Source organism: Aspergillus bombycis, assembly GCF_001792695.1.
Source record: "Aspergillus bombycis strain NRRL26010 chromosome Unknown contig00063, whole genome shotgun sequence".
NCBI classification, from domain to species: domain Eukaryota; kingdom Fungi; phylum Ascomycota; class Eurotiomycetes; order Eurotiales; family Aspergillaceae; genus Aspergillus; species Aspergillus bombycis.
The window spans coordinates 1-21619 of record NW_019170065.1 but is presented as its reverse complement, the minus strand read 5'-3'; the positions used below and the strand labels follow the sequence as shown (position 1 = coordinate 21619).

General features: G+C 52.2%; 9 protein-coding genes across 9 annotated transcripts; 4 read left to right on the top strand and 5 right to left on the bottom strand.

Moving 5' to 3' along the window:
• Window positions 1-281: 281 nt before the first annotated feature.
• Window positions 282-4348, bottom strand: ABOM_005920 (karyopherin MSN5; the record flags this gene model as incomplete). The annotated part of the gene is made up of 9 exons (XM_022533049.1): window positions 282-868; window positions 922-1520; window positions 1574-1716; window positions 1770-2028; window positions 2083-2186; window positions 2241-2465; window positions 2524-2595; window positions 2644-2768; window positions 2821-4348. Coding segments are annotated over 9 exons (3642 nt in total), but the record flags the coding sequence as incomplete, so codon positions are not given.
• Window positions 4349-5355: 1007 nt separating this feature from the next.
• ABOM_005919 (sterylglucosidase 1) lies at window positions 5356-7821 on the bottom strand (the record flags this gene model as incomplete). The annotated part of the gene is made up of 5 exons (XM_022533048.1): window positions 5356-5876; window positions 5934-6012; window positions 6080-6398; window positions 6450-7381; window positions 7438-7821. The coding sequence occupies 5 exons, from the start codon at window positions 7819-7821 to the stop codon at window positions 5356-5358; spliced, it is 2235 nt and encodes a 744-aa protein (XP_022387659.1).
• A 471-nt stretch (window positions 7822-8292) lies between these two features.
• Window positions 8293-12677, top strand: ABOM_005918 (SKI complex subunit tetratricopeptide repeat protein SKI3; the record flags this gene model as incomplete). The annotated part of the gene is made up of 3 exons (XM_022533047.1): window positions 8293-8408; window positions 8467-8667; window positions 8729-12677. 3 exons carry the CDS (start codon window positions 8293-8295, stop codon window positions 12675-12677), a joined length of 4266 nt encoding a protein of 1421 aa, XP_022387658.1.
• A 173-nt stretch (window positions 12678-12850) lies between these two features.
• Window positions 12851-13582, bottom strand: ABOM_005917 (OB fold domain-containing protein; the record flags this gene model as incomplete). Its single annotated transcript, XM_022533046.1, has 1 exon — window positions 12851-13582. The coding sequence occupies one exon, from the start codon at window positions 13580-13582 to the stop codon at window positions 12851-12853; it is 732 nt and encodes a 243-aa protein (XP_022387632.1).
• A 245-nt stretch (window positions 13583-13827) lies between these two features.
• ABOM_005916 (uncharacterized protein) lies at window positions 13828-14702 on the top strand (the record flags this gene model as incomplete). The annotated part of the gene is made up of 2 exons (XM_022533045.1): window positions 13828-14522; window positions 14573-14702. The coding sequence occupies 2 exons, from the start codon at window positions 13828-13830 to the stop codon at window positions 14700-14702; spliced, it is 825 nt and encodes a 274-aa protein (XP_022387631.1).
• Window positions 14703-15144: 442 nt separating this feature from the next.
• ABOM_005915 (DUF1917 domain-containing protein) lies at window positions 15145-16241 on the bottom strand (the record flags this gene model as incomplete). The annotated part of the gene is made up of 2 exons (XM_022533044.1): window positions 15145-16031; window positions 16154-16241. The coding sequence occupies 2 exons, from the start codon at window positions 16239-16241 to the stop codon at window positions 15145-15147; spliced, it is 975 nt and encodes a 324-aa protein (XP_022387661.1).
• A 501-nt stretch (window positions 16242-16742) lies between these two features.
• ABOM_005914 (epoxide hydrolase family protein) lies at window positions 16743-18415 on the bottom strand (the record flags this gene model as incomplete). Its single annotated transcript, XM_022533043.1, has 7 exons — window positions 16743-16829; window positions 16903-17049; window positions 17119-17239; window positions 17325-17556; window positions 17636-17908; window positions 17967-18100; window positions 18180-18415. Coding segments are annotated over 7 exons (1230 nt in total), but the record flags the coding sequence as incomplete, so codon positions are not given.
• Window positions 18416-18916: 501 nt separating this feature from the next.
• ABOM_005913 (NAD-dependent succinate-semialdehyde dehydrogenase) lies at window positions 18917-20576 on the top strand (the record flags this gene model as incomplete). The annotated part of the gene is made up of 2 exons (XM_022533042.1): window positions 18917-20406; window positions 20456-20576. 2 exons carry the CDS (start codon window positions 18917-18919, stop codon window positions 20574-20576), a joined length of 1611 nt encoding a protein of 536 aa, XP_022387634.1.
• A 380-nt stretch (window positions 20577-20956) lies between these two features.
• On the top strand, window positions 20957-21566 carry ABOM_005912 (uncharacterized protein; the record flags this gene model as incomplete). Its single annotated transcript, XM_022533041.1, has 2 exons — window positions 20957-21162; window positions 21287-21566. Coding segments are annotated over 2 exons (486 nt in total), but the record flags the coding sequence as incomplete, so codon positions are not given.
• Window positions 21567-21619: the final 53 nt, after the last annotated feature.

The following is a 21619-nucleotide window of genomic DNA, read 5'->3' as shown; positions in this document are numbered from 1 at the left end:
AAATATTTTGATGGCTAAAAGGTACTTTCTATGAAAGGCTTTAACGGTGCACTCTATCTTTGTGTCCAGAAAAGCCAGAACGACGGATATCAAGGATTTTGGGGGTGTCAACGGATGGGGATGGTGCAAACCGTCGTACTATACAGAAGCGAGTGAAGGGGGTAGTTATTATCCAGTATATACGCGGAAACCCGTCTAGCCAAACATGTCCGCCACACCGGTCAGATCCGGCCCGTCATTAATATCAACCTTGTTGTTTTGCTGGCCTTCCATCTCGGCAGTCATGTATCTTTCCTGTAAGGCGCTGCGGGCCTTGCGGCGTTCCTCTCGCGAGCCAGGATCTTTCCTTGCTCGGCGATGCTGACGCCCCTGAGACCTTCCAAAAGATCCAGAATGAGAGCTCGCTGTTGGCGCGCGGCGGTAGATCTAACTAGGGACGCTTCAGTCATTGCTACCCTCTGCTCATCCATGCCAGGCAGGCTGAGGATCACAGAGCGCGGTGTAGGCGTGCTCGATCCATAGAGTACCCAAATTGAGGAGATAAGCTGGGCAAGATCCTTTTGCATGTCGACAAAATAGGGCTCATGCACGGACGTAATGCATGCTTTAAGCACCTCGGAGCATATGAATTCACGGATTTGGACTGTTGTTGGAGAGTTATTGGGAGGGGCGAAGTCCTGTAGGATGGATCGGATAACGCGTGTAATGATGCTGCAGCATCGGGTATCACGCATACGAAGCGCATGGGTGCAGAAAAGCATCAAAGGCTCAAAGATCTCCGGCGAGGAGAGGACGAAATGGCGTATGGAGTCAGAGAGCGCAGGTTGGGGATGTGCTGCGCTTGGGTCCACAGGTTCCTCGTCAGGGTCTATCATGGAAGTATTAGCGGAAGAAGCAGGGTATCAAGATGCGGTCACTTACCCCCTCTCTGCGGATCCAGAAGGCTCGCCACCATGATCACCGCAGAGTACGTCAATTGTCGAAGGATACTTTCGGATTTCATCTCATCAGTCAGATCTGCGTCCGCAAGACCTTCTCTCTGTTGTTCGATCATAGCCCATTCCGATGTAACCTTTTTATCGATGTTGGTGAACAAGGTTGAGAGCATCGGAGGCAAGAAGTGACCACGGAAGCGAACGGGGCAATCGTCAATTAAGCATCTCGCAATGTTGAGGAGCACAGAGAACTGATGTGAAGAAAGGCAGGATGAGTCCTTGAATAGAGCTTGAGACAAAGGCCCTGGAAGTTCCGCAAACCCATAGAAGTGCTCACGTAGTCTGCTCATACTGTAGAGCATCGAGTAGCAAGATTCTCTAACTGCTCTGATCTTACCTCTGACTGAGGACGCAAAGCCTTCAAGCGATGCCCGTGAAGCGGTGATTTTAGCGTAGAACTCATCCCGACTACCAGTAGATATGCCTGCTTGCCAGAATCTGTCGGTTAAGATGCGCTCAACAACTGTCCGCATCTCACCGGGCAGACCGCCCCAGTTGGCCGGATTGTGGAAGGCATGTGCATTACTACGGGATAGGTTAGCTATGTGGTTTATGATGCAATGGTTGGACCATTTTACCTAACAAGCTCTAGCAATGTCGGCAATATAATTGGAATCGTCTCATGCCAGACACTGCACGCAAGCTCATACGCTGGCTCACTCTTTTTGAGCTTATCTGTAGAGACAGCAAACATCGTCTTTGTGCCTCTCAAAGGCAATTGCTAGCATGGTTGTCAGAATCCCCTCGGACTGTCACGGCTCATATTTGGATTACCTGGAACTTTCGAGTCATCTCTTCCTGAATTCGCTTACCCTCGCTGTCAAGAGGCACGGACGCCCAGTCCTCCAGCTTCTGGGCTTGTTGAGCTTGCATGAACGGTCCGACGCTCTGTAGTCCAAGCATGGAGCAGAATCCTTCGAAAGAGGAGCTCATCTGCCTGAACTCCTCATCTTGCCAAGCCTGCCTTATGGGCTCGATAAATGATGCCAAACGGGATTGGCGTAGATACGGTTCCACGTTATTCGCGCGTTGCCTGGCAAGATCAGTATTAACACATTTAGGACGGCGATGAAGTTATGGCTAATACATGATTATGAGAAGAATGGAGGTAAGTTCCATTTGGAGTTTGTCATCCACTCGGTTGGCGAAGCTGATCTCCTTGACTTTCGGTTCAAGTACGTCGTAGAATGTCTGCAGACCTCATTAGTCTTGTGTTCCCCCAAACAATGTCTGTTGTGGACCCACGGCGAAATACTCTGAATAGCGCATTGCGAGGCGCCTGAGCTCATGGCTGGACAAGCCATGCAGTTCCTTCACAGCCTCAGAGTAAACAGGAAACTCGGGCTGATCAGGCAGGCGGGTCATGAGAATGTATTCGAGGGCTTTGAGCGCAAAGCTAGGAGTCTTGTCGAGAGCCTTTGATGAGATATCAACGATAAGTTTAATGACTCTCTGCTTGAGAACCGGGTCCTGAATCTCTAGTTAGCGATGCGGTGTTCGGTCATTTCTATTAGTTGCACAATCAAACCTCGAAGCTCCGCTGCATTAGCGAGAAAGCCCATTTCTCCAAGATACCCTCCAGGTCACTTCGTTTTTGTTCCTATTACCTATCAGCGGTATGTCATTTGGTGACGTTGGCAGTACTTACATCTTGCTGCGGCATTTTTCCGTGAGCGGCCACCCACTTGTTATAGCCCTTAAGAGTTGCTTCTACGACGGCGAACTGTGTATCGGCGCGCATCAGGGGAATTGAGCTCTTTGAGAACGATTTTGCTGTTTTGAATCGTTAGCCCGAAATTTTCACTGTTCCCAAAGCCAAACTCACCGCTGAAAGGCTCCACTCCATTGTAGAGGTTGTTCAAATTGGTGTCAACGCCTGACAAGATATGGGGGATGGCTTCCTGTGGGCGCTTCTGGACGATCGTCTCAATAATTGACGAGCAGTATCTGCGATAATTGCCTACAAAGGCATGTCTCTCCGGGATAGTGTCGATATCGTCAGTTAAAAATGCTACTGTGGGATCATCCGAATCCGTTGGTAAAGCCTCCCATCGGACCAGCCGCTGGGTGCAGATCTCTAGTAGCGAAGGAATCAAGCCAGTAACCAGATCGGTGTTTCCTATTCTTTCAGAAGCTAACAGTTTGGACCACACGTGGAGGACGGGGATCGAGACCATCAAGCTCTGATGCTGAATAACACTTATTGTCAGGTGGAAGAAGAATGGCAAGTTCACGCCACGCGCGCTCTCTAGAGAAAACCCCTTCTCCTCCAAGAATCCTGCAATGTACGATAGCATTTCGGACAGCTTTTTCGAGATCATATATCGGGTATCGTCCATGTCGTCAGGCCCCACAATTGACCACTGGTATAATTTCTGCATAATATCTAAACACTCGGTCTCGTACATCAAATGTACAAGAGGTTGGAAACTCTCCATATCCATGTTGGATCTGCTATACAAAGAGTGCAAGGCTTCGACAGCAGCCAATAACACTTGCTCATCTGAGCAAGTGAAAGCTCTAGCAATAGCAGGGACACAATTTGAGGAAATAATGGCTTTAGGAATAGCCCATAGCAGAACGGATTTCAGAGTCGCAAGGGCTTTGAGCGCTGCATCTTTCGCTTGTTTTGAGTTTTGAAGGTTATCAATACAATATTGAAGGAACTCGCAGATTCGCGGCAGCCAGCCGTCAGTGCCGTACCGTAGCTCGACATGGTTATCCCTTTTCGGATAGACCTCTTCAAAAACTGACAGCGGCGTAAAAATCTCAACCAGCGCTCGGTTGAGATCTGTTCCTCGCAATGAGGAAACGGTATCTTCCCGGTAGAAGATGTCCTCCGAGAGAGTTTCTAGGATGGAGAGAACCAACTCTTTGTGCACCAGGCTGGCTCCCCAGAATTGGGCAAGCGCCTGGTCCATTTCAACCCAGTCCAAGCCCCAGCTCCTTTTCGCGATCTCCGCCCATAGTTGCGGGATCTTGTTGCGGAGATATGCAGGATCCTCAGGTCGGATGGACTCTGCAAGCTTGAGGACTAGCTCCCTCAGCTCGATCACCTGCGCTGAGGCCGTGAAGGAGGTGTGCCGCAGGACATGGTCCAAGAGCGTCAGACCAAAGTAGCGGACTAAGGGGTCGTTCTGTTCCCGAGATGCCAGCACAAAGCCGTTGCGCGCGGCGGATTTGCTCTCCTTTTGCGATTCAACAAACGTCAACGCCTCCCTGCGGAGCTCATTGGTGGAAGACGGATTGTGGATGAGCTCCAGAGCGCGAACGATGTCTGCGATGCGGCTCTCCGACAGATCTTCTTCGGTAGTCATTTTTCGACTAGGCCCGACCCTGAAATTGACCGGGGGGCTTGTTTAGGCACGGGTCCAGGAGTGATTGCTTCAATTCCTTTTAAGTAGTCGTTGGAGCAATTTGATCATGATCTAGGCTTCATACAAGCCCTTGACTTTTTTGCGGTCGTCTTTTCCTTTTTTTTCTTTTCTTTTATTCTTTTTGGGCAGTTCTTTTTAAGGTTTTGTTTGACAGGATCGAAGGAAGTGCAGCAGATCATCAACAAGTACCCGTGATCGAATAGTTCCAGCGGGCGGACCACGGTCCAGAAGAGCACCTGCGCACGTCCGGCTCAGTGTTTCTTGCCTGTCCGGAATCCCGCCCGGGAAAACGATTCTTGATTGACGGGATTAATAACCCTGACGAAGAACGCAGGTCAATATACACCACTCCAAAGGAAGAGCGTCAGGGCTGGGAGACTAGTAGAGTAGTTTTTCTAAGACAGGAGGCGGGCGTTGTTGTGATTGGGAAAGAGGGAACCAAAAAGTAAAGTAGCCAGGAATAATCAGGCAAACACCCACCCACCTTTTACCCTTTCAGATGCTTTCACTGAATTTTCCACGCGCTGCCGCTCCAATCACCACACCGACTCTCGGAGGGGTTCCGCCCACACCGCTTCCTATTTATACTCGTCCTCTTGTTCTATACTCCGTCCTACTGCTAACTAGTACTGGTAGTGGTGGTGGTCGACTCGGGTGAATGCAATTCACAGATACAACCGAGTGAATCCTCACCATAACCATTATATGGTTCAATTTTCATTTAGGACTTTGGTTTCGTTAAATCCAATTCCCATTCTGGTTCAGCCTCTAGGCTTACGTCGAAGTCGTTACCCCTGACGCTTGTTATCTGATCAGCAAGAAACTTTAAATCATTGACATTCTTTTTCCCTTTATTCCATCGGAGAAAACAAAGCCAAAGAACAAACTGCCATGATTCGACGTATCAAATAAACAAAAAATGTCTTTAACCCCCAATGCGCCAACCGTAGTCAAAACTGAGCGACAATCCAGTTCAATGCTCCCTACATCACAGAACAGGCTCCACGTTGGCATTGTTCCAGATAGGTTATATCCTCTCCGGAGACCTTAGTCAAGTCGCCTGGCTTGCGTTTGACTCCCTGAATCTTGATTTCTTGTCGTCCCTCTGGGTGCCACCACCGAAGTCGTTGGATGTTTACAGAGTCAATCTCTGCATGGTCGATTGTCCACTCCCCGCTGCTCACAGAGACCACGGATTGTACCTCCGGGAAGTGGAAGTCAGGCAAATAGATTTCTGTGGGTTGATCCCCTCGGGTGGCCTTTTCTTTGGCCACCAATGACATGGTGAACGTGCAATTCCGTAAATCGAAGCCATGGTGCGTCAGAGAGCCGTTGGTGAAAATCGGACTTGGGCGAATATAGGCTTCCGCGGCGCGAAAGCCTGTGTGGTCTTTGGACATCTGAGAAGAGATTTCGGAGGTGATGGAGGCTGGTCGCAACGCGTCTTTCAGATTCGAGGGACCCACGTGCTGATCTTCCATGTTACTCTGACTCTCTGAATAGGCTGGAGAATGAGGGTCAGATCGCGAACGTGATGCGCTTTCAATCGCTAACAGCTTACCGCTCGGCAGCTCGGGGTCGTCGAGGGAGAAGATCGAGAGGTCCTCGCCGTTCCAGTTATCGCCCCATTCATGATTGTTCTGACGCATGAATTAGCTATTGGGCGCTCGAGGAAACGTGTCAGCTGGGAATGGAGGGGTCCTTTACCTGTGTTGTGTAAAGCCACAGCGTAAAGCCATTGGCAGTGCTGCCTTCCAGGGCAAAATGGTTGGCATCCATTGCACTAATCTGGCTACTATAATCGCCAGTTTTGTACGCATGTTTGTCGTCCATGTCATATGGAATTCCAATTTCCGTAAATATCATGGGATGATTTCCCATAAACCGTAGGCTCTCCTCTCTGAGATATTTGAGCTGGTCACGCAAGCAATTCCGGATCGCCGTCTCTCCAATCTTCACCGCAAATGCTGGCGCGAGATATTTTCCACGAAGCACGCCAATTACGTCAACGTTGTATAGTCGATTCCTGAAGAACGATTAGTGGGATGCTAATGAACTGCAATGCAACACGACTTACCAATGCTTTGTCAACAATGTTAGGCCATCGTAATAGTGTACGGCATGAACCATGTTGGGGTCGTCATCAAATGAGCCCTTGAGATCAGGGGGGACTTCCATGACAGGGGGCTGGCAAAGCATAATGGACTCGGGCCATACACTTCTAATGGCATCCCTGTACGCCCTATAATGCTCCATGAAATATGTGTTCGTAAAGACATCGTAATTCAATGGTTCGCCGCTTTGGGGTTTCTTAGCGAAATAGTCCTTTCTGAGTAGTCGGTCCGTTGATGGATCCCAGATGCCGTGCTGTGCCCATAGACACTCGCCTAATTTCCATTCCGGATCTCTTTTCCAACCATATTTGTGATCATCATAACTCGCAGGCAGCCAAGCAGATTCGCCTTCGGGGTCCACGAGTTCCCGACCAGTCTGATGAGGGCCAAAGCCACCGAACGCCCACGTCGTCTCCTCGCACGCTCGTCCAGATCCGGTTAACATTGCCTGGAAAGCAGTAGGGGACGTCCCTAGTTGAAGTTGTTGGTCAGGCGGAACCACTGATATGTCCTGGACACCAATAAGCCCTCTATGGGGCTCATTCATGCTTTCCCATCCGATAACTACTTCATTTTCCAGATCACCAGCCTCATGGATTTTCTGCGCGAAATATCTACACGCAGCGATGAAGTGGCCCTGCAGGTATTCTTGAATGTTCACACCATTTATAATTGCCTTAGGTGCAAAATCCCGGCCAGCCCAGAACAGAGTGAACATCGTTTGGCAGACAAGACGGGTGTAATTCGTACTCCAGATCATCTTCGGAAACTCTGCCGGGTTGTCAAACGTATTTTGGACAAGAGCCGCTTCGGTCTTCTTGAAGGTCCTTGGGTTAAGCCCCGCTGCATAGAGAGTCCATCCCGGTGCACCGGATCCTCCTGACAATCTGGACCACTGGATGTTGTCAGCAAATGCGCACCGGCATTCAGTGCGCCAGAAGGGAACTATACCACATCCTGATGAGGGTCCATGAACACGTAGAACTGGTATTGCTTCGCGATTCGAAGAACTTCGATGGTAAAGGAAATCCATTCGTCGTCATACTTCCCAGGACCTGCGTGTTCTATAGCCTCCCAGGTGAAAATATATCTTATGGTATTGTATCCCCATTTCCGTAGCCTTGCAAAGTGTGTATGTGCATCATCCAGCGAGAACGGGCGACCAATAAATGAAACGTCTTCTGTCTCAAAGAACTTGTCGGGCACATGAGAAGGGGTATCAGGGCTCTTGGGGTACTTGGATTCTCCGGCGACATTGATGCCCCTAAGCGTAATTTCTCGATTATTTGGGTCTTTGAAGGTTGCGCCTTCGATTCGAAGCCGGGGAGCTCCCATGATTGTTCGAAACAGCGAGTATAGTTATGGAATAGTATGTTTTGGTTTAAATAGCATAGAATGCTAGTCCGGGACCTATGGGTGCTGATAAGTTAGTAGGGGAATAGCTCAGCGATGATACATTGCTGATGGGATCCACGCTTACCGTCCTACAGTAACCGGAGAAAATACAATCTGAAGGATCTCGAAAGATGTAAAAGATCCAGAGCTCAGTTCCACACCGCTCCCCAAGCGCCGTAAGGGGGTATTCCGTGAGTAGATGGACGGATGGGCGCTTACGGTCTGGGGAGATAAGCAGCCACGAGATCGGCCCTCTGACGTATCACCACCCGCCGCCCGCTCGGCTTCCCCACAAACCGAACATTTGCCTAACTCGGCTTTCTTCTCAACCGTCGCTCGTTTGCTGGTCTGCGATCTGCCAGATAATTTTCTCCAACTGCTAGCGCAAGGCTATGCAGCAATTGGGCTAAAATGTCAAGCAAGGCAGCCCTGAAAGCGGTGCGGACAGCACTGGACTCGAAAGACTTCGAGCTTGCGGCCGAGAAAGCCAAAGCTCTTGTGCAACAAGAACCTCAAAACTACCACGCGTATGTAACCTGGTTTTCTACTGTTTGGACATCTTCCACTGACGTATTTGATATCTAGGAATGTTTTTCTAGGTCTTGCGCTCGATAAACTCAACAAGACAAACGATGCGGAGAATGCCTACCTCGCAGCAACCCGTGCGAAAGAGAACGACAAGATAGCATGGCAAGGACTGATCAGTTTGTATGAAAGACAAGGAAACAACAGACTAGACTCTTATCGCGAGGCAGTTATAAAGCTTTGCCAGGTCCTTGGGGAGGCGTACGTTCACCATCGTCTCACTTCTAACCGTTTGTTAAGCCACAAGTTGACCCCTCTCCAGAAATGACCGTCGACGCTGCGAAGAAATTGTAGACAAATACATCAAATTCACAAAGAAAAATGGCACGCGGTCTCAATGTCGAAAGGCCCTCGAACTACATTTACCGTCGAGTCCCATCTACGATAGCCTAGAGGGTCTCATCCCGCATCCTGCGCATACCTACCTTCGCCTCATAGAGATGACCGAAGCTGAAGAAAAGGAATTCATAAACAGAGAGATAGGGGAACGGCGTACACGACTGGGTGCGCGCATTGAACAGGTAACACTGGAAGTGAAGAGGGAGGCCTTCAGGCGGAGCGAACTCGAACAGCTTTATCGCGGAATCGTGGACTGGAGCCATGACGATGAGGTCCGGCGTACATATGAAGAGAAGATATTAGAGCGGGGCTGCGATGTTCTCGCCGTTGTTCCGGCAAACGAAAAGAAGGCGAAGCGAGAGGAGGTGTGGGTGGCAGCTCGCGACATGGTCATTATCAAGCACCCCTTCGAGCTCGCGTGGAGAATCTTTCTTGAATGGCAAGATATCCAAAACTTTTCGGAGTGGGACCACAACTTTTTACAGGATTTTATCGAATTCTTCCCAGAAGCGGGGCTTACTAAAGTCCTGAAAGGTTTCCTGGCCAGCAACCTTTCACCATTCCCCAAGGAGACCAAAGACTCCAAGGCGAAGGACAAAGATTCTAAGGCAAAGGAACAGGAGGCCGAGGATGAAAATGACGAGACGAATGAACTCGGTGTCCAAGACAGTATTCTGTTGATGGTCGAAGGGCTTGAGATGTCTGGATCCTCGATTGTTGCGCATCGCATCTTGGGTGAATTTTACTTGACCCTTGAAGAGTACGAGAGCGTTGTAGATGTGTCTCGCAAAGGACTTCGCAACATTCAAGATCTGGTCAAGATGTCTGGAATGAAGCTCCAAAAGACAACCGATTGCATGAATATTGCCCTTGCAAACGCCCTGATCTACTATCAGTCGCCCCGGAACCACCCTGAGGCCAAAGTCATCTTCGAAGAAATCCTCAAGAGAAATCCAAAATCCACGAGCTGTCTACTTGGGATTGGGCTTATTCTCAAAGTAGACGAAGACTATACCGAGGCCCTCGACTTCCTGCAGCGTGCTCTGGAACGAGACCCATCGAACCTCAAAGTTCGTGCCGAACTGTCCTGGAGCAAGGCACTAACAGGTGATCTTACATCCGGACTTCATGGGCTCCAAGATGTGCTTGAAGAACTACAAAACTCGGATTCGGAAAATCGAGATTTTAAATCAGAAACTCTTTATCGTATTGGTTATTGTCAGTGGGAGTTGGATCCATCATCTGCCGCACGCAAGGATCGCAACGGTGCCTACGCTAATTTTCTTGCGTCAATCCAGACTAACATTAATTATGCGCCTGCCTACACTAGTCTCGGACTGTTCTACGCCGATTACAAGAGGGACAAAGGCAGGGCGCGAAGATGCTTTCACAAAGCCTTTGAGCTATCGCCATCCGAGATCGAAGCAGCGGAGAGGCTCGCAAAGGCATTTGCGGATCAGAAGGAGTGGGATCTTGTTGAAGCTGTGTCACAGCGTGTTGTGGACTCCGGTAAAGCTAAACCTGCGCCGGGTTCGAAACGACGGGGTTACAGCTGGCCATATGCTGCTCTGGGCACTGTCCAGATTAACAAGCAACAATATGCCAAGAGTATCGTCTCATTCCAGGCAGCTTTACGACTGTCACCGGGCGATTACCATTCATGGGTTGGCCTAGGAGAGAGCTACCATCATTCCGGCCGTTACATTGCCGCTACGAAAGCGTTCGAGCACGCCCAACAGTTGGAGGACTCCCTTTCCAACTCAGATAAGGAACAGGTCTGGTTCGCACGGTACATGCTGGCAAATGTCAAGCGGGAGCTTGGAGAATACAACGATGCTATTGCGAGATATGAGGATGTCCTCAGCATCCATCCGAATGAGTTCGGCGTGTCTATTGCACTACTCCATACACTGACGGAAAGCTCTTGGAAGAGTCTCGAACAGGGACTTTTCAACGACTGCATTGAACTTGCCCGTAAAGCGATTCTTGTAGCAGCATCTCTAGCCCTGGAAAGGGTCGACATCTTCAATTTATGGAAAGGTGTGGGAGATGCCTGCTCAATCTTCTCCTACGTCCAGTCGAAGACTGCAAGAGCCCCAATCAACGAAGTACAGAAACTACTCTCTACCCAGCTTGAGTCTGCAGTTTTCGACATCCTTACAGACGTCGATGAGGTCGGACAAGATCGTCTCTCGGAATTGAAAAATGCAGATGACGAGGCCTGCGGCCTATCGGATAGATGTATGTACGCCTCGATTCTGGCATACAAGCGCGCCATCCATGTGTCAGCACAGGACATTCATGCTCAGGCCGTTGCTTGGTACAATCTTGGCTGGTCAGAATACAGGGCATTCAGATGTATGCAAGTGTCTACGGGCAAGAAGCAGTCGCGGAAATTCTTGAAGGCCGCAATCCGATGCTTTAAACGGGCCATTGAGCTGGAGGCTGGGAACTCTGAATTCTGGAACGCCCTTGGTGTGGTGACTACAAGCATGAGCCCGAAGGTCGCACAACATGCCTTTGTGAGAAGTCTTCATCTCAACGACAGAACAGCGCAAGTCTGGACCAACCTGGGTGCACTCTACCTGATCCACAATGACATCCAGCTTGCAAACGAAGCCTTTACTCGAGCGCAGTCTACAGATCCAGACAACTCCCAAGCTTGGATTGGGCAAGGATTTCTTGCACTTCTATTTGGTGACCCACGGGAAGCCAGGGGTCTGTTTGAGCATGCCTTTGATATCTCCAACTCGGCAGTTCCGTTGCCTAAGAAGCAGTACACGTTGAGCTTGTTCGACCATCTTATGTCAGATTCCTCGGCTTCGAATGAGGTTTCCGAGCTGATCCAACCGTTCTTTGCACTCCACCAGCTCTCTTCGCAAGATCCGTCCGATCTACCCTTCGTGCATCTATCCTCTCTTTTGGCTGAGAGAATTGGCGAACTGTCAGATGCAGAAATCAGTCTACGGGCCCTCTGTACCGCCGTCGAGGCAGAATACGAGGTGTCCGAGTCAGCGTCATCCCTCTCTAAATACGCGCAGGCGAACGCGGATATTGCTCGGGTCCTCCTTGCACGTCAGGAATTCGAGGAAGCCGCCGAAAAGGCGGAGACAGCACTCATGCTGTCTGGTGAAGAAGATGCCGAGAAGTTCGACCCTGAAACGAACAGCAGGCTGCGTTTGTCAGCGCACTTGACCGCGGGTCTGGCGCATTATTATCTACGGAACATGGACAGTGCGATTGATATGTTCCGTGACGCTCTCCAGGAAGCGGACAATGCGCCTGAGGTGGTATGCCTTCTCGCACAAGTGCTATGGGCTAAAGGCGGCGAGGAGGAACGGGCCGTCGCTCGCCAACAGTTATTCGACTGTGTGGAGAACAACCCCGAGCATGTCGGGGCTGTCACACTACTGGGCGCCATCGCGATCCTCGATTCCGACAAGGATGCCATTGAGGCCGTCGAATCTGACTTGCGGATTATGATCACGAGAGATGATATTGAGATTCACGAACAGACTAAGTTGGTCAAGCTTCTAACCGCCATGTCTACCTTAGGGTTCACTGATAACTCTGGCGTTCCCGAGGAGACAAGACGCGTTGGAGAAGCTGCGGCAGCCGTGATGAGATCACCTTACCAGCCTCAGGGTTGGATGGAATTGGCGGCAGCCTCCGATGAATCATACCCCGCAGAGATGGGCGTCAAGAGAGCGTTGCGTAGCGTTCCACCCCGAGGCAACCTTGACGCTGTGGACCTGTCTACCGCATATGCACAGACCGGAAAGGCGAGTGACGCACTCCGGGCGATTATGATTGCCCCGTGGAAACAGCATGGGTGGGAAGAACTGAATCACACGGTGTCTGCAACAAACTAGTGTGATGGCTTCCCCTGATGAGAGTTGCGCTTATAGATAGTCGAGCAGGGTATCCTGCAACATGTCTACTGTAGTTAGAGCATGAGTGATGAAATAGAAGCATCCCGACATACCTTAGACACTATCCAAGGACAGGCCTTGTGATCGTAAAGCCGACCACTCCGTTCTCAAGCTTACTGCTCCCCCTGCGTTTCCGTGATTCGTGCTATCAGTCTCTCCTTCCTGCCCTCCCTCCACGTCTGGTCCAAGGAATCAATCTTCCCCCCAAGGAGCGTAACAGATTCAGGTGTCAATAACACCATCCCACGAGCAACCGTCGCATTGCGCAACACCAACTTAGCCCCAATGGGCAATTTCCCCAGCGCAATACCACTCACATGCTTCAACTCGATAGCGACAGCTTTCGTCCCCGCCGCATCTTGAACGACCACCCGGTGCGGGCCATTGCTATTTCCCGTCTCTGGCTGCGCAGAAGCAGGATTCCCACCGGCACCCCCCGCGCTCTGCTCCGGGTCTTCGTCCACATTAATCGTCCGCACAATCTCCCGTCCTCGGATGGCCTCTCCCCGTTCCACGCGCTCAATGGCTTCCACTTGGCTCCAGAGGCTCGCGCCGATGTCCTCGATATCGAGGACTTGGACGGGGATCACGCCTTGGAGTCGTCTTTCTTGTACGGTGGGGTCGAAGATATCGACGGGAAGGAGTGACGACGGTGATCGTGTGGAGAGAGAATCTCTAAAGTCCGAGGCAAGGATGCGGAATAAAGCAGTCTGGGTCACGGCCGAGAGGGGCACGTTGCGCTGGTGCGCGATCGAGGTAAGGAAGTTACTGAGCCATGCTGCTGAGACCGGGAGCGACTTGCTGCTCAGGAGCTGGGCGGCGATTTGTTCTTCGGGATTGGCCATTGTGAGGTCCAGATATGCCCGTGGTTGGTGTGTTGTAGTTGATTTGATTTGATTTTCCTTTATTTATAAATCTATTCCGCCGCGGAACGAAATCCGGGGAACGGACCACCGCTGAACCTCCTCCTGACCTTCGCTGTTCTTTTAGCTTCAAACCACCCTTCGCTTTTCTCTCGCTACCTCTCCATTGTGTTTGCACATGAGTATACTGAACCTCCACACTCACTAGACACCCTCAATCGATCAAAATGTCCACCATCTCCTCCCCCCGCCCATCAATCACCTCCTCACGCGCCCACTCGCCCACCCCAGCATCCTCCCGCCGACCATCGCTCGACACCCTCAACACCAATGTCGGCCCCGGCCTCAGCGCCAGCTCGACCCCCTCCACAGCCCGTGCTGTCTCTCCCTCCCTCCATCCACGCCGCAACCGCGCCGCTCTCCGCGACTACTACAACCTCAAACCCTCGGCAGCCGAAACGCCAGGAGCCAGACGATCCCGCAGCATTCCCCGACCCACAGACGCAGCGGACACCTCGAATCCCTCAGTCGTCCAGACCGGGACGGAACTCGATAGTCCGGATTTCGATGCCCAGCATTACGTCACCCATCTCCTGGCTACGTCGTCGCTGTCGACCGTGCTGAAGGCAGAGAATACCCTCGTCGGGGACATCAAAACGCTGGATAGCGAGCGCAAGGCGCTTGTCTACGATAACTACTCGAAGTTGATTCGGGCGGTGGAGACTATTGGGAAGATGCGGCAGAGTATGGATGACCGGGGGGCGCCGTTGACTATGACCAAGACGTTGGGACCGGCTATTGCTTTTGTGGCGGAGACGGCTGGGGGGCTGATTCAGGAGGGGGAGGAGCAGAGACGGCGAATGAAGGAAGCGAAGGCGTCGGATGAGGGGGAGCGCAAGAAGGCTGAGAAGGAAACGGTGAGGTGGGTGCTTGGTACGCCGGCTCGGTTGGAGAAGCTCGTTGCGGACGCAGTCGGGAGGAGGCTGAGAAAGATTGGGAGGAGGTGCGGGAGCTGCTCCAGAAGTGGGCGGGTGTGAAAGGTGTCCAGGAGCTCCGGGAGACTTGTGAGAAGGTCATGGAAAAGACCGATGACGCTTCCTGAAGGATTGGCTGTGTCACAACCGATAATCGCAGTGGGCTACATTTGTGAATGATTGTCGGGCTGGCCTCTGGAAGAACGTTCCCCAGGGCTTGGGATATCGACTGTTGACACTGCTGGGCCTTCTGACAGGCTCGGATAGCCCAGTACTGCTCGACCGGATCACGTTGATCAAACATGGAACAACCTTATCGGACCGTCTAGCCACTGCTGGCTCGGGATGGCTCCTAGTTCACCTAGGGTATCACTTCGATATCAAGGAACAGCCCCGGAGAAAGTTGAGCCTGGCACCAACCATACCCAGGCTCAAAGCTCAGCAAACCAATCTCAGGTCACATTAGATATCGACAGCGAGCCGCAGCAGCTCAGACAGATCATAACGACATGATCATCATCATACGTATTAGATGGACAGATAAACAATACATCACAGATGGAAAACAAATCAGACCTTCCGCTCCAAAACCTCCCGACTGGAAAACATACTCGCCTTCAACCCATACGGATTCCCACTCGTAATCTCCAAATAGGTATAAGCATCACACTTATAATAAATGGGCCTCTCCTCCTTCCTGACCAACTCCAGCTCAACCAACCTCTGCAACACGCGGCGCGCATCCTCCACATCCCCAAAATCCCGGGTATAGATCGCCAACAACCTCGCCTTCCCACGCTCATCCCGCGTGGCCACCTTCGCCGCAAAGCCCAACCGACCCTCGACGGTCTCCTCCACCACAACCCCCCAGACGCGATCCACAACCTCCTCGCCGAGAAACAACATCCACTTCCCCGACACCACTCCGGTCTCCCTCGCCAGTGCAAAGATCTCCCTCTCCAACCCCCGCCGCAGCGGCACCAACTTCCGGCCCCTCGCCAGCGCAGAAGCGCCCTGCATCTCCACCTCCACCGCCACCTTCCTCTCCTCAAACGCCCTCAACATCTCCGTGCCCTGCCCAACCAACCCGGCAATATCCTTCTCCTCCCGCGGCGCCCCGGGATGATCGACATAGATCCACGGCCCAACATCCGCCGACTCGGTTTCAGAAGGGGGTAACCGTGCCAGGAAGTCGGTTACAGACTCGTTGCGTTTGCGGGCGTTGTGCGCAGTCGTGGATGGGGGTGTTTCGGGCTCGAAGTGGACCGGGTGCGGGCTGGGTTTGGGTTTGGTTGGGGGGTTGGTTTCGGAGATAGGAGGTGGTTGTTGTTGTTTAGAGGCAGCTAGGGAGTCATGTTGGATTGTGGAGTAGAGGATCGGATGGATGGTGTCCCAGTAGGGTTCAGGGTCGTATGTTTTGGCGAGATATTCCAGGCGGGCTTTTTCGTCGTCCGATCCTTTTTGTTTTTTGGTTTCTAGTTTAGTTCATTGTTTTGGCTGGGGATGATGTCATATGGGAAGTAGATAAACAACCCACTAGTGATAGTGAGCAGATAAGACAGGAGACGAGAATACGAACCGTAAAAGCTCGACTCGTCGGAGAAGAACTCGTTGCTGTCGAGGATGGACATATCCGTCGTGCGCGTTTGGCGTTTTGACCGTGACATGATGGTGGTTGGAGTTGGGGATGTGAAGTTGAATGTGGTGTGTAGTGGATGGGATTTATATAACAATAGTTGGGAGGCGTGCTACGGTATGGGCTAGAGTTTTCGGCGTGGAGTGATGTGTTTGTTGGACATGCTGTACCCAGTATGGATTTGTTTAATGAGTCGCATCTTCTGGCACGATAGCTTGGGGCTAGAGCTTTCTAGTGGCTTTAGGGAGCGATTGATCGGCCGGGTGGGTTGATGTGGGGTATTGATTTAGTGACCTAGTTAGTCCTAGTACTACGTAGTAGTCTTGGACTTGGTCTTCTCGGGGTCATGGTGGTTGATTTAGTATCGGTGAAGAGAGAACCACTGGATTAAACACATTGCCACGGCTATCTTCAAGATAAAAGTGCTTATATGTGAACACCCACCACAGTTTACTCTCTCACTCGTCGCTCTGAATCATCCACAATCAAGACAACTAACTAATCCAACCATCCAGAACTACTCCCCATCTAACTATTCCCTCCCCCAAACCTGCCCCACAAACGCCGTCAAATCAGCCTTCAACTCCTGCGGCTTCTCCAGAGCAGCAAAATGGCCTCCCTACACAACAGTCAGCAAACGAGTCTCTCTCTCTCTCTCTCTGGAGTCTGGAGTCTGGACGCGAAGCACATACCCGCTGGTGTTCCCTCCAAAAGACCAGATTCCCCGTGGTCTCGATCCAGCTCCTGGGCACGGGGAACAGCTCAACCGGGAAATAGGAAAACCCCAGCGGTTTCTCAATATACCGCAGAGGCTTCCGCTCGGGCGACACGGGGAGTTCCTAAGTACATACCCAAGCGTTAGCCCTGACACAACGGCCTTCCAACGCGGAAACCAAAATCATAGATACCTCTCGATAAGGGTAGATCGCCCGCGGAAAGGTGTCCGTCAGCCAGTACAGCGAGGCGAACTCCAGGATCGTCTGCGAGGGAAGAGGCTCGTCGGCCCAGGTGAGGAATTTCTCTCCGACCCTGCATCGCAGTCAGACTAGTACTTCTCGGCTTCCGTTGCTTTTCAGCCGGAGGAAACAGGGGTCGTGTATGTGACGTGACATACCACGCGAGCAAAGCGAGAGGGCTCGAAGAGAGGATATGGCCGATGGTACTGGGTCTCGTGGCGTGCTCGAGGGCATAGGCGATGCCCGAGGTTAGGAATTCGTCTCGGAGACCCAGTCCCTTTTTCTCGGAGGGAGTGAGGTCCACGTCCGATACGCCCTGTGGGGGTGTGGCTATCGCACAGAAGTTTACTTCGCGAGTTGGTCTCCATGTATTACTGGTTGTTAGGTGTGCTGGAGAAACTTACAGTGAACCGCTGTGTAATCGTTAGTGTTCGTTTTGGAAGACCACACGTCTACAGATACCACGAACCTTTGCAGCTGTCATGGTCTACGGCCAGGATCCTAGATACCCGGCTGCCGATGTCGCCTCCTTGGGCGATATACCCGCTCTCGAACCCCAGCCCCTTCATCAACTTGTCGATGACTCGGGCGACATCGTGCGTGGTATAGTTCCTGTCCACTGGGGGGCCCGAGGAGAAGCCATAGCCCGGCAGGGAGGGGACGACGAGATGATACGGCAGGGTGGTAGGGGAGAAGTCACGGCGGAACAGCTGCAGCAGGGGGAGGAATTCCAGGAAGCTGCCTGCAGGAGCGACGGGCTGTGAGTCTAGTCTACATCAGAGATCGAGAAGGTACAATACCAGGCCATCCATGGAGCAGCACGATGGGCACAGCATTAGGGTTCTCCGAGAAGAGGGCCGCGAAATGCAGCTGGACGTCTTCGATCTCGGCGGTGAATTGGGGGAAGTCGTTGATGCGGGCTTCGCACGCTTTCCTACGCGGGAGTCAGGTTCTCTCGACTCTGAAGAGGGTGGGTACTTTTTGAGTCTATGCAGTCGAGAAAGATATTATACCAGTCGAAGTCATTCAGCCACTTTTCTCGGATCCCAGTCAGCCATTCGGAAGTGATACCGAAGCGGGCGTCTGGCTGCGAATTCTCGTATGTCCGAGGGCCTATCTTGGACAGCTTCACCAACGTGTGGAGCTCGCTAAGCTGTTCCTGAGGAACGGACACCGTGAAGGGGTGTGGGGTAATCCTCGCCGTCGAGGGGACTTGGCTGAAGGGTGCAGACATGGCTTGTCTGTCGATCTACACGAAAATACTGGGTGGAGTAAGGGGCAGCGAAAAGCAGAAGGTGACTGTTGAAATCAATCCAATCCGGTATATACTACTCCGTCCCCGCTGGTTTTGTATGACAAGCCCAAATGCGGGGAAGTGGATGATTAATGGGACTATGATTCATAGTTAGTTAGTTAGGCACGACGGATTTCTAATACAACCAACACCAAGTCTGATTCCATTGGTTCTGACAAGAACATCGAGTCAGATCATATCACATATCCGTAACCCTAGAAAGATTCCATGACATGCGGGGGAACCCCCACAGAACTGTCATCAAGTCAAGTTAATATTATCTTAACTCCGTTCCGATCGACGGGGGCACACGGCACTTGAACCCTATCTGAAGTTCGATACCCTCGGGATTGCATCGATAATCGGGAGGGCTTCCCGATCCCCCGGGTTTTGTTTCCCCAGGGTTGCGGATCAGCCGAGCTCTCATTTCCCTTACCGTTTTGAGTATAGGCCGCGATGGAGGGCTATACATATAGTCCCAGGACAACCCCCTCGACCAAAACTGCAGAAAAATACAAGTCGCAATCAGAAACAATTGCGATTGACAGAGGAATTCATCCCGCCATGGCATCATCATCATCATTCGCATCCATCTTGAAGGACACCAGTCTCTTCGTCGAGCGCTCCTACATCAACGGCCAATGGGTGTCCTCCAACTCCAATGCCACATTCAAGGTCACAAACCCCGCAAGCGAAGCACAGATTGGCGTGGCCCCTGAATCAACACTGGACGACCTGAACGTGGCCATCGAGGCCGCCGCCCAAGCATTCCCCACCTGGCGGTCGGTGCCAGGCCGTCAGCGTGGACGGATCCTGCGTCGCATCGCGGATCTCTTGGTCGAGAACAAGGAGGACATTGGCAAGATCATCACCGCCGAGAACGGCAAGGCCAAGGGCGATGCCGAGGGCGAGGTCATGTTTGCGGCCAGCTTCTTCGAGTGGTTCGGAGAGGAGGCCCCCCGGATCTACGGTGATATCATCCCCCACAGCAGCGCCGCCGGCCGCACGCGAGTGATCAAAGAGCCTGTCGGTGTGTGCGGCTTGATTGTGCCGTGGAACTTCCCCCTGGCCATGGGCGCTCGCAAGGTCGCGGCGGCCCTGGCCGCGGGATGCACGGTCGTGATGAAGTCGGACGGTCTGACGCCCTTTGCGTCGAACGCCATGGCTGTGGTGGCGGAGCGCGCCGGCGTCCCCAAGGGTGTCTTCAACGTTGTGACGGCGCTGAACAACACACCCCAGCTGGGCCTGGCCATGTGCGAATCGGATATCATCAAGAAGATCTCCTTCACGGGGTCGACCCGCGTCGGCAAGCTGCTGATGAAGCAGTCCAGCAGCACGCTGAAGAAGCTGAGCCTGGAGCTTGGCGGCAACGCTCCGTTCATTGTGTTCAACGACGCCGACGTGGAGACAGCCATCACCAGCGCCCTCATCAGCAAGTTCAAGGTGACGGGCCAGACCTGCGTGTGTGCCAACCGCATCTTCGTGCAAGAAGGCATCTACGAGCGATTCGCGCAGCGGCTCGTCGAGGAGGTCAGCAAGTTCAAGGTGGGCAACGGGCTGGAGGATGCCTCCGTGACCCACGGGCCGTTGACCAACGGCGTGGCCAAGGTGGAGGAGCACATCCAGGATGCGGTGAGCAAGGGCGCAAAGGTTCTTCTGGGTGGCAACCGGCTGCCGTCGCTGGGCAAGAACTACCACGAGCTGACCATCCTGGGCGATGCCAACGATACCATGCTGGTGGCCAAGGAGGAGACCTTCGGGCCGGTGGCCGCCTTGATGAAGTTCAAGACCGAGGATGAAGTCGTCCGGCGCGCAAACAACTGCGAGGTCGGATTGGCGTCGTATCTCATCACGAGCGACCTGCCCAGGTCGCACCGGGTCTCGGAGAGACTCGAGTTCGGCATGGTTGCGATCAACACTGGTGTCATTTCCGATGCCCCAGCACCGTGAGTCTAGCTTACTTCTACAATATTAACACATACTAACCGGCTCTAGATTCGGCGGCGTCAAGCACTCCGGTATGGGACGTGAGGGCAGCAAATATGGCGTTGACGACTACATGACGATTAAGATGATTACGACGGGAGGCATCAACACAGTGTACACGCGGTTGTAGATGATGACAATTTAGACGACTTATAATAGATTAAAATGAGTTCTTTCCTTGTTCACCTCCTGTCCATTGTGGTCACACATCACCTAGTATGGCATCTCTAAAGTATACACTCGCAGAGAGGACATTGATTGTTCAATCACTAATGGAATAGAATAGACATAGAACCATCATGGTCAACAATCTCTATATATATCTCTCTCTCGTAAATGTTTAACAAAAATTCTAGAAGAACAGAAAAATTAAACAGTTCACCGCCCACAAAACCCACAGCACCACAAAAATAGAATTACCTACTTTAAATCATACTCTCTTCTATGCAGCTAAATATAGAGCATATCGATTAGATACCGACATCAAATATACAATATTCACAAAACAAGATGCCCCCCCAAACCCCTCAATCGGCCACCACGGTCTACCTCGACCAACCGCCCAGTTGTCTCCAGACCTGTCCCGCATCCCCCAACCACATCGTCATAGGCACATACCTGCTCACGGAGACGAAAGATGAAGCCAACGACACCGTCCACCAGACGAAGACAGGCAGTCTGCAGCTATGGCAGGTGACCCCGGAGACGAATACTTTGTAGGCTTTACCCCACTACTAATTAATCCCTTCCCTCCCTTAAACCCTACCCACCATCTATATAACAACAAAAAAAAAAAAGATAAACAAATAAAATAAAGTAAATAACTAACAAAGATACTAGAACCCGCATCCAAACTCTCCCCCTGCCACATGCAGTCTTCGACCTCCACTTCCACCCGACAGATCCCACGCTGCTGGCCATCGCCACCAGCTCGGCATCGGTATCGCTGTTCCGAGTCGCCCTGTCCTCGGGAGCAGAACCCGAGATCCGCCCGCTGTGGACGAAAGCCGTGCACGAGGACCCGAGCATCCCGGCACTATTCCTGGCCTGGACGCCTGCGTCGTGGCTGACTGGCGAGCGCGCGGACGGGGTCGCGGTCACGTTCTCGGATGGGCGGACGACGTCTTCGGCGCTGCGAGGGGATCTCGGAGACAGCCGATGCGGCGGAGGGGC